The sequence below is a fragment of the Gopherus flavomarginatus genome, chromosome 7, assembly GCF_025201925.1.
Source record: "Gopherus flavomarginatus isolate rGopFla2 chromosome 7, rGopFla2.mat.asm, whole genome shotgun sequence".
Taxonomy (NCBI): Eukaryota; Metazoa; Chordata; order Testudines; family Testudinidae; genus Gopherus; species Gopherus flavomarginatus.
The window spans coordinates 78,493,810-78,507,590 of NC_066623.1; the positions used below are offsets into that span (position 1 = coordinate 78,493,810).

A 13,781-nucleotide genomic window follows, 5' to 3' on the forward strand; every position below is an offset into this window, starting at 1 on the left:
CTGGCTTCATATAACCCCTGGAACAAAAACACTGAAAATAGGAACATTGTGTTCATAACATGTTCACTCTCCCTATTACTGAGTAAGGGCATGACAGCTGGAAGATGTCAGTTTAAATTGCTTCTTTTAAAAGACAAAAGACAACTTTTTTTTAAATTTACCTACAGTTTAACAACCTAAAATTTGTCAGCTGTTTATATGGCTGCTCTTTATAAATATATCAGAGGGATTAATATTAGGGAGGGAGAGGAATTATTTAAGCTTAGTACCAATGTGGACACAAGAACAAATGGATTTAAACTGAACACTAGGAAGTTTAGACTTGAAATTAGACGAAGGTTTCTAACCATTAGAGGAGTGAAGTTCTGGAACAGCCTTCCAAGGGGAGTAGTGGGGGCAAAAGACATATCTGGCTTTAAGACTAAGCTTGATAAGTTTATGGAAGGGATGGTATGATGGGATAGCTTAATTTTGGCAACTGATCTTTGATTATCAGCAGATAAGTATGCCCAGTGGTCTGTGATGGGATGCTGGATAGGATGGGACCTGAGTTACTGCAGAGAATTCTTTCTTGAGTGCTGGCTGGTGAGTCTTGCCCACATGCTCAGGGTTTAGCTGATCGCCATATTTGGGGTCGGGAAGGAATTTTCCTCCAGGGCAGATTGGCAGAGGCCCTGGAGGTTTTTGCCTTCCCCTGCAGCATGGTGCACGGGTCACTTGCTGGAGGATTCTCTGCAGCTTGAGGTCTTCAAACCACAATTTGAGGACTTCAGTAACTCAGACAAAGGTTAGGGGTTTGTTATAGAAGTGGATGGGTGAGATTCTGTGGCCTGCATTGTGCAGGAGGTCAGACTAGATGATCATAATGGTCCCTTCTGACCTTAAAGTCTGAGTCTATGAGTCTGTGATTCCGTTATTTAAATAGGACAATGTATGGTTGCAGAAATAGATCGACAGTCTAGGGGGAAATCAATCTGTGGTGTCCCAGAAAAAAGAGCCATTTTAGGGGCAATTGCTCTTCAGATGCCATTAACAATAATGAATCTGTTCAGTTGCCCTACTGGAACCATCAGTCTCAATCCAACACTCATTCTATTCAGCTGTAGGTGATTGGCCTGAGCCTCAAAGACTGGATCTGGATCAGGGGTGTTAGGATCCAGGATTTTGATTTGAGCTCATCTCTAGTCCTTCATTACCTGACTCATTTCTGTATTCTTACAGTTCAGTCCCCAAAACCACAGGTATTTGGGTAGCTTTATTCATGCAAGTTGTCCTGCTGATTTCAAAGGGACCAACTCACTTGAGTAAAATTACTCAAGTGTTTGTAGGATTGTCCCCATAAAACCCAATCATGCAAAAAATATGCATGTGAGTAACTTTAACTAGGTGAATAGTCCCATTGACTTCAGTGGAACTGCTCACATGAATAGCTTCTTTCACATGACTAAACATCTGCCTGATCAGGTCCTTATTTTGCTCCTTATATCTGTGATATGCAATAACAATGTGAAAATAATTAATTTTATCCTGGGCTTAAAAAGATTTTTTTCCCTTGAACTGTTCTTGATATTCTCCATTTCCAGTATATTTATTTTGCCAGTTCAGTTTTGGAATTTGTGTGAAAAAGACACATTGTAATCCTATATCTGAAAGCAGCAGAGGGCGCTGAAACTATCTGCACAGCCTACAGGGGGATTTTTCCTAACTGCGCTGTGGGTTTCCCCATGTAGAGATTTCCTACACTCCACCCCAACCAGAATTGTTATAAATAGCTGAGTAACTGTTACAACTGTCATTTTCAGAGCTGCAGACTCACACCGTGTTTCTTCAGAGAGAACAGAGAGCTGGGGTTTGGAGCTAGCTTTCTTTTCATAATATATCAATTGCAAAAATTTAGACAAATGGGAAGAATAATTCCATCACTGACAGTGCTTTTACTGGTGTTTATGACTTGTGAGTTATTGTTTTGTTACATAATTAATTAATTGTTGTAATTAATTTGCATTTTCCTTTATTTCAGAATCATTTCTCTTTCCAGAAAATGATTTTGCATTTCAGTTAATAAAAATGTGTTAAGCTCAGTTAAGATATTCTGTTTAAATAGCAAGAAAAATTTTATTCAGCGCTGACTATTCTGTAGTAATGCAGTCATTTTGTAATTTAGTTTGATAAAAAATGTATTGCACTATAGAATCATAGAATTGTTTCAGTTAGAAGAGATCCCTAGCACATCACTGTAGGTTTGATTTTATTATCCCTGAAGCATCCCTGATAGATATCAGTCAAGTATATCTGCAGTGGAGGTGATTCTATAGCCTCCCTTGGTAACATATTTACCTATCAGTCTGCTGCAAAGTTTTAGAGACAGATCCCAGCTGGTGTAAAGTCATGTTGTTCCATTGACTTCAATGGATTTACTTTGTTCATCAGTTGATTAGTTAATGTGTGTAGAGTATTTTGGAGAGGGAAAGCACTATTTAAGTGCTAAGTATTATTAATTTAACTTGCCCTACACAACGATTAGTTTAAAAAAACTGAAACAAGAGGCAGGCTTTAATAATCTCATATACTTTACTAGATTGTCAGTGCAAAGGAGAACATGAGCAATGAATGCTTCTGAGTTTGCATTTTTCTCCCTTTTTCAGTGAAAGCTTTTGAAATTGAGATTACACCTGAATACAATGTTGCTGCTCAGATTGGAGATACACTTGAGCTGACCTGTAGTACTATTGGCTGTGAATCCCCAAGTTTCTCTTGGAGAAGCCAGTTGGACAAGCCCCTAGATGGGTCAGTGAACAGCAAGGGGAGCCGCTCCATCTTAACTATGGATCCTGTTGGCTTTGGGAATGACAATGAGTATCTCTGCAGTGCATTTTGTGACCATGTGAAAAAAGAAAAAAGCATCAAGGTTGATGTTTACTGTAAGTGATTTATTCCTTTTATATGTGACATTGGTGCAATGCTTATTCATAATAAATGTAATTAATCATTCCTACAATGAAGGGTCAATTATATCCCTAGCACAACAACTCTGGTATGTTTAAACATATATTTCCTGGTAGGGGTCATAGATTGGTGCAGGGATTTCTTATTAGGCATCTTGAACTAGGCTACCTAGAATGAATTTAGTCTTCCTGCTTTTATTTGCTCTTGGCGTTTTCTTCAGAGTATATGAAATCCAGAAAATAGTCCCCCTGAAGTGTTCAAAAAGCTGAAAAAAACATGCTCTGGGTAGAAATGTTTGGGGAAAAATGGATTATAAAGGGCCTAATCCAAAGCCCACTGAAGTCAATCAAAGTCTTTCTGTTGATATCAGAGGGTATTGGATCTGACCCCTAGCGCCAAATCCTGCCCACTTTGCTGATGCAAATTGTTCCATTGACTCCAACAAACCTACTCTTGTGAAGTGAACAGGAGTTGGCTCAGATTACGGAGATTTTGTAAATTCACTCTGCCTGCCACTATATTAGCTGCAAATACAAGGCATGCTTCTACACCACTGAAATCAATGTTTTGTCACTGAGTTCGTTGGGAACAATTCAGTCCTATATACCTTAATATTTTGGCTTGATATAGGAAGGTTTTTATATTTAATGGTAGCTGCAGTTATTTGGAAGCCACATCTAATAGCTACTGGGGGTAATAATTAAAATTAATAGATTCTGGGCCTTCTAAATGAATATACAGCACATGCTATGCCTTTTTATTCCAGTTATTTCTAAGAACAGTATTATTGTTGTTTGTCACTAATTTAGAAATATATATATATATATAGTAGCTGTTATTTTCTAATTCTATCAGTTAAAAAAGATCAGTATTTTTCTACCTTTCATAAAATGCCATGATGTTTTTAACATGGACATGTATTAAAAGGAAAGATTGATCCAATCTTTATCCCAGATCCTAAAACCTCCAACTTTGAGTGTATAGGGGCAAAGAGTCTGGAGAGTCAAAAACCCAAAATATGGACCCATATTTCTTTACTGTAGTGGACTAAATCAAAACACAAGTCATGAACACATGTGAACAAACTTGAGGGGTTTTTAATTCTGTCTCTAGTTTCAATGGTTGTCTCTTTGGCCTGTCTCTAATAAAAAGAAACTGGTATTGTTCTTTCAGCTTTTCCCAGTGATCCAGTCATTGAGATTAGCACACCCCTGAATGTTGGGGAAAAAGCCAATATCACCTGTATGGTTCCCAAAGTGTATCCTTTTGAGCGTTTGAAGATGCAGCTGGAGAAAGATGGATCTGTTCTTGGCATGAAAGAGTTTTATCATGAAGAACACACCAAAACCACAGAGACAAAATGTCTGACATTGACTTTTATCCCCACCTTTGAAGACACTGGGAAAGCAATTACTTGTGTGGCTGAATTACCGATTGATGAAATGGAATTTGAACCCAAGAAAAGACAGACTTCGCAGAGATTGAGTGTAAACTGTAAGTATATTTATATTATGGGTTAAATTTTACAGTAGGATTCATGGGCTAGGGCTACAAAGTTAGGGATATAAACAAAAGTACTCCTGATCCATGCTGGATCTCGCACTGATGTCAGTGACTGTACTGCACAAAGATCAAGGATAGGACATGGCCCTGAGGTCGTATCATCTCTGGGCACAGACCGGTAATCCCTTCATGTGAAGAATAACCATTGACTTCAATGAGCGTTCTCCACATGGAGCACCCTGTGTTATTAAAGTTAACTGTTGCATTCAGTAACAGTGGGAAAAAAGTGATACACGTCAACCTTCAGAACCACCATTGTGGCTCATTCCTCTCTCCTTTTCTTTGGTAGCTCGTGCAGAATTCAGTCAGAGGGCAAACACACACAGTCTGAATCAGAGAGACCAATAACTGTCTAAGCAGAGGTGCTTTTATGAAAAATTTCCCTTGAATGCCTATGTAAATCCCATTTTAGTCAATGAGATCCATATGCAAATATCGGGGAGCATAATTTGGCTCTAAACAGTTCCTCTTGGAAAACCTCTAGTGTTGATTCCTCACTGAGCTCTCTGGGAAAATTGTTCCATTGTCCTCACTGTTCCATTGACATCACTGCTTTTGAAATGTTTCCTAGTATCTGAAGTGTTTCCTTGAGATAAACATATACATAGCTCCCCCCAGTCAATGACCCAGTGTGGGTAAAATTTCTCCCATGTCCTCTGGGTGACTCACCCAACCTACATTTAAGACTGCTCTGTGAAACAGGCACTTAAGAGCCTCTCTGGCTCCATGTGAATATGGTAGTCACCCTAACACGTAAGGGACAATAACCTCCTTTAAGACTGGAATGCCACTATACACGTAGCTGTGTGTGGCACATTGCTCAGGAGCCTTGTGTTGCTCCCAAAATCTGCCAGGTAATTATGTTTCCAGGTGGTTTGTGTATGCAGCCAGGCTGCCAACATATGTGACTTTGTTTTATGAAACCTGCTGAGTCATCTGACATTTAAATAAATTTTGTGTCAAATGTTGTCTTTGCAATGTATGAATTTCTTTTAGAGACCATTTCCTCCAGTAAAGCTTAAAATATGATGAATTATAGATGTCATCTATTATCTGTTTCATTGACTACCTCTTTGAAATCTCACCTGAATCTTTTCTCCTGTCCCTATGCCTTTCAATTAAATTCTCCTTATGACAGGCCCAGTCCTGCAGGTCCTGCCTTTGGCAAAACTCAAGTTCAGTTTCTGAAAAAGAACTGCAGGATCATTCTCTATAATATTTAATTGTTTACTTAAAACATAAGATTGTTGCCAAGACACCTAGGTGCATTGCATCAATCAAAGCAATCAGACAATGATAAGTCAGAGTCCCTTGCTTCACCATTATTTATTAATTCTTTTCCAACCCTATGCAGCACTATTAGGAAATTTCATAATGGGATTCACATGTCTGATGAGAGATGTATACAATAACGTTATCCCTATAATGAATCCAGTTTAACTACATTTGGACAGCAACGTCACAAAAACAAATATACAGTAGAATTCATGGTCAAAATTCCAAAGGGGTGTCATTCTAGCCTCTAAGGCCCCAATCCTGTAATGAGCATCCTCTGGACAGATCCTTGCACACTCAAGGAACTCATTGCGGGATCAGGGCCCAGTTTGCTACTTGCAATTGACTGCAGGCAGAAATGTGAGAGTATAGGAAGTCTGCCACCTCCTTGCAGGCACAAATCAAATATATCATAATCTATTGTAAGTCACATACTCTGTGGTCCCCTGAGCACAGGGGCTGTGAATAAGTAGCCCTTATATAAAAGGCGAGGGGAGTTGTCCCAATGTGCAGTGTGTAAAGGGCTAGTCCCCATTTAGCCCTCAGAGTGGTGGCAGTCTTAGCTCAAGGACTGAGTGGGGATTGAGACTGTACTGCCCTCCCATCCATATAAACAGACTCTCTTGATCAGGACTGAGGCACATTGGCTAAGGAGGGCTTGCACTGAAGCTCAACAGCTATCTGTGTTGTATTTGATTTGAGGCTAAATAGAGGATTTCAGAGTCCAGGGCTGACAATCTAGCACCTAATAAAGCACCCTCTCTTTGCTCCTGTTATGAATAACTAACAATGGATCCTTCGTTTTAGATGGACCAAGAAATACGACAGTCTCTGTCACTCCCTCCACCACAGTGAAAGAAGGGGGAGCTGTGACAATGACATGTACCAGCTATGGTAATCCAGCTCCAAAGATCTTCTGGACAAAGCATTTGATCAGTGGAGTGTCACAGTTTCTTTCTGAAAATGCAACTTTAACTATAAATAGTGTAAAGGCTGAAGACTTGGGGCTTTATGAGTGTGAAGGAGTTAACCAGTTTGGAAGAGAGAAAAAAACTGTGGACTTAATTGTTCAAGGTGCGTACAACATGATACATTGTAAGCCTTGCTTTGAAATTTTAGGGCTAATCTTGCTCAGACTGAAATCTGTGAGAATTTTGCCTTCTACTTCTGTGATGTCAAGAATGGCCCTTAGTCATTAAGGGTAAAATTTACCTCATGCAAAGCTCTCTGAATCACTAGAGTTCCATCGGGTGCATCTACACAGCCACTGGCAGCCTGCAGAAAGCCTCCATGCTGAGTCGACAGACTCGGACTCATAGGGCTTGAGCTACTGCACTAAAAATAGCTGTGTAGGCAGCATGTTTAAATTGTGGCTTGGCCTGGAACTAGAGCTCTGAGCCTTAGGGAGAAAGTCAGGCTTCAGAGCCCGAGCTCCAGCCCAAGCCACAATAGTCACACAGCAATGTTTAAGAGGTAGCACAACACCCATGAGCCTGAGGCTGTCAGCCCAGGCTAAAAGGCTCACTGCCATGGGCTGTTTAGACATGCTCATAGTATGTGAAAGTGGCAGATGTACCATATATGGGGCTCAGCTACAGGATGCAGGAATGTATGAATGTGACTCCAGCAACGAGTTTGGACAGCAATTTAAAAACATAATGCTTGATGTCAAAGGTCAGTTAAAATAATGTTCTCTATGTTAATGAAGTTGGGTTTGTTTGTTTTTGCTAGAGGCATAAAACATGGTCTAAAATATCAATCAACTTCTTGAGACTCTAGATTTTGGGGTCATTTTTTGTCATTCTCTAGGATTTTAATGTTGTGTGTGTCATGTAGTGAATTACCCAGAGTCTTGTCATATATAATTAGTAGGAATGGATCAACAAGGAAGACTGTTCTCCAGAAAGATCCAGACATCAGAAAACAATTGTTCTCCAAAATCTTTTAACAGTCCCTTACACTGGGGTCCCGCAAAACAGGGTTTGAAATCATGGAATCCTAATGACTTTCTCAGAGAAAGGTCACATGTTTGAAGGCTGGGCAAACATGCTCTTTTTTAGCATCTGTTCCTTTGTCTTTGCCTTTGCTGTGCCTGTTTCCTGTAGAATGAGGACTTCAGAAGCTATGCTTGTCTGTTTTCCTCCTTTCATGAATATACATAATCATTTTAAATTAAAGAAAAAAGTTCGGTATAAAGTGAAGGGTGCTACGTCCATCAATTAATACAATATCCTTCCTGCCAGCAGACTAGAAGACTAGAGAGTACCTTTAGCTAGTGATCAAGTCGATTTTAAAGAAAAGATTGTGGTGACTCATTCAGCTGAATTAAGGCCCTGAGAGCCTGTTGTAGATTGTCAATCTCTACATTTGCATTTAAATCTTACCTGACAATTTCTTTCCTTTTAGTTCCTCCCCAGAATACTCCAGAGTTAATATCTCCATCAGACAATGTTGATGAAGGGGAAAATATCACTATTATGAGTACAACTTCTAGTAATTCACCTCCACAGACAGTCCCGCAAAAGATCCATCCGAGCAGTACAACCATCCTCTCGTCACAGAATGACACCTCTACACTCAATAGAGTCATCAAAAATTACACAGGCATATACCTGGCTGCTTACAATGAGACTGGAAATAACACTGATGTGATTGAGATAACTGTTGTAGGTAGGCATATATGTTGCTTTGAACTTACTTGTATTGTTATAATCCAATGATTGAAAGGTTGCTGTTAGCACAGCTAGTGTGCTGTTCACCCACACATAGATATACCATGGTTAGTGGTGAAAAACAGAACAGTTCACTAGTGAATATCAGTAATGTAATTGTCTCCTATACAGCACTAATATTCTTAGCAATGCTACCCCAAAGTGGCACAGTGGCTCAAGGGAGGTGGGGAGAAGGCAGGCATAGCCCCACTTCCTCTATGCACCAGTCTGCAGAGCAAGATTGGCACATAGGGAGAAGAAGCCTGCACCCCACAAAAAGAGATAAAGGGTGCCCTGCTATGTGCTGGGGAGCTGCTGGAGGCACTCTCTCTGGCATGAAAAATTATTAATATTTACCTTCACAAATTTAATTTCTCAGTCTCCTTGATAGAATGCTAGTGGAAACTACTTCAGAGATGGCATGGCTTATTCTTGTTTAGGCATAAACTTGTATTAAATGGATTAATCATTCTGTCACACAAAGAATATAATGTAGTTCATAAATACATACCTAGAAGGGATACTCACCGTTAAAAATAAGTTGATATGGAACACATATTACAAGCATTTCTTTATTTTTAATACCCACATGTTCTGTCTTACTTGCTTTAAAAACTGACTAACCAGTGCAGATACTGTGTTGGAGTCATGGTCCCACTGAACTCTATAATAAAACTAATGTTGCCTTCAACATGAGAATGCCTCCTGGTCCTCCCTGAAGCAGTCAGCTTACAACACGTGTTGTTGTGCACTATGCCAAACAGGCCTGAACTTATGTTAGACTAACAAACCCAAGACACTGAACAACAATTAAGTTGATTAGGGAGGGTGTTTACTGAAGAAGAGAATGCAAGACAGATTGCTTGAAGAAGTGGGTTTTAAGAAGGGATTTGAAGGGAGAGTGCGATGCAGATGAGAACCAGGAGCGTGTTCCATTTGAAGGCAGTAGGATCTGTCCCATTGCAATGGCTGGGGCACTGCTCCACTCAGAAAAATGAGAAACTAAAACCAAAATAAAGTCAATTCACCCATTCATAGCTGTTAACATGGGTGGATAGCTCTTTCAGAGCAGGATCCATGTGGAACAGCTGCTTCAGTGCCCCAGACTATATCATGCACATGTTCACATTCATTTTGGAGCTCAGGAAAGCTCCAAAATGAATGTGAACATCATGGAGCACAGTACTGGGGGGCACTTTCTAAGATACCCTGAATTAGTGAGCATAAGTGGAGCTCAGGAAAGCTAGAGCTCCCCTGTGCAAATCTTTGTCTGATAGACACCACTGGGCATAGGGAACTACATTATAAAAAGTGTGAACCCAATGTGGAAGGAGTCAGGAGATGATGGCAACAGAAAGATGAACAGATTGGAAAGAGGGTAGGGTGGGGAAATAGGGAAATGGGATCAGAGATGTAGATGTACCAAGATTACAGAGGGCCTTGTACATGTGGACAAGACCTTGAATGTGATGCAGTAAGAGAGAGAAATCCAGTGAAAGAATTCAAAGGGGTCAGATAATATGCTCCAAGCTGGAGGCGAGGAAGATGACATAACAGTAGCATTGCCTTTACAGTGATGTGCATACTTCTACTTGTAACAGTTTTTAATCAACTTCTTCTGTCTCCTCTTTTTTTCTCGTTTTGCAGAAATCGTGGAAGAAAGAGATTATGTGATTCCTCTGATTGTTGTGCTCTCTTGTTTATCACCAATGGCAATCCCTGTGCTTGCAATATTGGTTTATATGTCAAGGAAAGCAAAGATAAATGGATCTTACAGTCCTGTAAATGCACCAAAACCAAATGTTTAAGCAAGTGACTAACCTTCTTCATTCCATGACATTATATGACATGCAATATTATATGACTTTTTGTAACATTGTCATGAAAAACATGAAAAAATGGTCTGTTCCATGATAAATACGACAGCCTTTACATTAAAGGAACAAATAAGACACTGCCTTAGAAATAGGTGAATTGCTTCCCTATTGAAGCATGCTCAACAAGAAGAGTTCTTTGAAGTGCTAAGTTTGTAGATAGTATCCCATGTCTTGTATATATGTATTATAAACACATTCAAGTGAACACCAGTTTGGAAATTCCAATATCCTATTGCAGCAGTACATAGAAATGTTGTTTCCTGAGATATAAATCAACACTATTTGAACCGATTAGACTATTTTTGGCATTATTTAATAGTGAGTGTTTTAAATATAATTGGTGTAAATGTTTGTTGGTGGTACTTTCCTACTGCATGTAATGTGTTCCAGGTCCTCCTCTGATTTATGCCAACATAACTCCATTGTCTCCAGTAAAACTACATGGTATAAATGAGAAGAGAATTTGGCCTTTTGTTTCTAATGAATTGTCTCAAATGTAAATCCTTCAGAGTCAATTAAAAACTTTTTAACTTTTGTTTAATAAATGTGCCAAAGCTTTTGATACGCATGTAACAGTTATAAATGTAATTCAGCAAGTATCTGTTTGGGGTTAAGGTATAATCTACTGTAGCATGTGAGATGTACAATGGTATGGTATTTATTTGGGGTCTTGTCACTTTAAAGTATATAACAAGATTTTCGTTGACTTCACTGTGAGCAGGCCCATAATTTAGAAGTTAACTCTAAACAGACATTTTTTATAGACTTTCACACTAAAATAAATCCACCTTTGGGTATTGCTGTTAATCATAAATGGTAACAAGGCTCCAATACACATATTCAACTTTTATTGAATAGACAAAGAATTTGTTAGACTCATCGTAAAAAAATTGACAACATATTTAGATGAAGTTTCTAAATATTTCACTGTCTCCTATTCTTGGTACTGTATTTTTGTTCATAGAAATGTTTATTCAGTTGAAATTCCCAACCAGTGCCCATGTAATAGTGAAATGGAACATGTATGTTTGCTATATTCCCACTTGTTAATTCTTATTTCTTTGAAAAGCATAATGGTCAAAACGCTGAAACTAGGTGGTGTATTTATTTGTTTTGCTTTCTATCTTGTATGGTGTATGTAGCAGTAATGGGACCTAGGACACAGACTAGCCTGTATGAGGGAAAACTCAGAGAGTTAATGTGTACATTCTATAGATGGCACCAATACAAAAGCAGCAGCTGCTGTAGACTTAGTAAGTATTATTAATTAGTTATCACAAAGCAGTAGATGGTCCTGGGTACTAGAAAATTCTGTCAGGAAAAGAAATGAAGAGATGTCAGTCTGTTAATCTATGTAAAAAGCACCTAACATACTGCTTCTACCAATCCTGAAGAAAGAAAGATCTTCCTTAGTTAAGGAAGCATGCAATAAAGCAGGACTCAGGGCCTGGAGCACAACTCCAAGGGAGTAAAAAGTCTGCCAGGGTCATCTCTTCTTAACAATACTTTGGGCCTGGCTGGGCCTCTGAGTTGAATTTGCCCCCTAGAACTTCACACTGGTTCTCTCCCTTCTGCTTGGAAAGGGGGACCTTCCACAGCCTCTGTGACGTCATTGTGATGCTGGCAGGCCAGGTGCCAGCTTGTGCCAAGGCTTTAGGCCCAGCCAAACACTGACAAATTAATTGCTGGGAACCTGTCTCTGTGTTAGTATGGTTAAGAGGGTATGTTTTGTGTTTAGACCTTATGAAATGCTTGTAAGTTGCTGCATGCTTTAACATCACAGATAATTTCTTTATCACATGGTACGCGGTAACATTTAAGTTTTTGCTTTGTAACTGTACAAACTGTGAACCAGGCAGGAGGGATCTCCTGCCTCTCAAGAAGGCCTATCAAAAATAAGTGTGCCACTGTGGAACATCACAATACAAAGATATTGTTAATTATCCTCTTGCACCTATGAAGAGGCTACGTGCAAAAGGGCTTGAATTCTGGAAGAAGAAAATAAAAACAGCTGACAAGAATTTTTTTCGTCTCTTTTGCTGTTTGACTCTTACAGGGCCAGAGCTACGAAACAGAATCTGAGATCCCCAGGGTCAATCTGGGTTAGCCCTAAAAAATATTTAGATCTGACAGATCACTACAACTGTATCACTTTGTAAAACCATAGACTAACTCATTTGTATGTATGCTTGCTTGCCACCTTTAACTTTGTAATAATTCTAATTCTTTTCTTAGTTAATAAATCCATAGATAGTTTACTATAGGTTTGGCTTCAGTGTTGTCTTTGGTCTGAGCTCTAAGATACCAATTAACCTGGGGTAAGTGTTAGGTCTCCTGGGACAGGGAGTTACCTGAATATTTGGTGATCTTTGGTGTAGAGCATTAAGTCTAGCTTGCCTGGGTGGCGAGATGAACTGGAATGCCCAAGGGGACAGTTTGTGACACCACAGTAAGACTGTTTAGGGCTTTAGTAGTTCAAATTTCTTACTGGGCTGGTGAAATCTAGTTATAGCATATACAACCAGTTTGGGGCTTCTGCCCTGCTTCTTGACAGTCTGCCCTGAGGTTGGCACTCATCGTCATGAGCCACTCCAAACAGTGTGATGATCATCATCCTTCCTTCCATTCTAGTAGAGGGGGTGGAGACTGACTACCAATCCTACCAATTCAATCAATGTCTAGTATTAAAGACAGTAAGCACAAGTATGTGCTATTCTCATTTTTATCTGTAGCTATCAGGAACGTACTCTCTTATATTGTTGTTAAATCACATTTATTGAAAACCACATCATACTAACACTTCATGTTAGCTACAGAAATAAGTACCAGTTCTCAGCAAAAGCAGCAAAGAATCCTGTGGCACCTTATAGACTAACAGATGTTTTGGAGCATGAGCTTTCGTGGGTGAATACCCACTTCCTCAGATGCATGTAGTGGAAATATCCAGGGGCAGGTATATATATGCTAGCAAGCAAGCTAGAGATAACGAGGTCAGTTCAATCAGGGAGGATGAGGCCCTGTTCTAGCAGTTGAGGTGTGAAAACCAAGAGAGGAGAAACTGGTTCTGTAGTTGGCAAGCCATTCACAGTCTTTGTTCAATCCTGAGCTGATGGTGTCAAATTTGCAGATGAACTGAAGCTCAGCAGTTTCTCTTTGAAGTCTGGTCCTGAAGTTTTTTTCCTGCAGGATGGCCACCTTAAGGTCTGCTATAGTGTGGCCAGGGAGGTGGAAGTGCTCTCCTACAGGTTTTTGTATATTGCCATTCCTAATATCTGATTTGTGTCCATTTATCCTTTTCCGTAGAGACTGTCCAGTTTGGCCGATGTACATAGCAGAGGGGCATTGCTGGCATATGATGGCATATATTACATTGGTGGATGTGCAGGTGAATGAACCAGTGATGGTGTGG

At 39.6% G+C, this 13,781-nt stretch overlaps 1 protein-coding gene across 1 annotated transcript; it reads left to right on the top strand.

Annotated features, from left to right (window-relative positions):
* Window positions 1–1,819: 1,819 nt before the first annotated feature.
* Window positions 1,820–11,491, top strand: VCAM1 (vascular cell adhesion molecule 1). The gene is made up of 6 exons (XM_050962369.1): window positions 1,820–1,953; window positions 2,646–2,921; window positions 4,120–4,440; window positions 6,592–6,858; window positions 8,191–8,454; window positions 10,143–11,491. Exons 1-6 carry the CDS (start codon window positions 1,902–1,904, stop codon window positions 10,301–10,303), a joined length of 1,341 nt encoding a protein of 446 aa, XP_050818326.1. The 5' UTR covers window positions 1,820–1,901; the 3' UTR covers window positions 10,304–11,491.
* The last annotated feature ends 2,290 nt before the right edge of the window (window positions 11,492–13,781 follow it).

What these genes read in the sequence shown, in the direction of transcription:
- VCAM1 (XM_050962369.1), top strand. Translation starts at nt 1,902, where the DNA reads ATGGGAAGAATAATTCCATCACTGACAGTGCTTTTACTGGTGTTTATG. An exon ending in CATCAAGGTTGATGTTTACT is followed by an intron (nt 2,922 to 4,119) that starts GTAAGTGATTTA and finishes TTGTTCTTTCAG; the next exon opens with CTTTTCCCAGTGATCCAGTC. An exon ending in GCAGAGATTGAGTGTAAACT is followed by an intron (nt 4,441 to 6,591) that starts GTAAGTATATTT and finishes CCTTCGTTTTAG; the next exon opens with ATGGACCAAGAAATACGACA.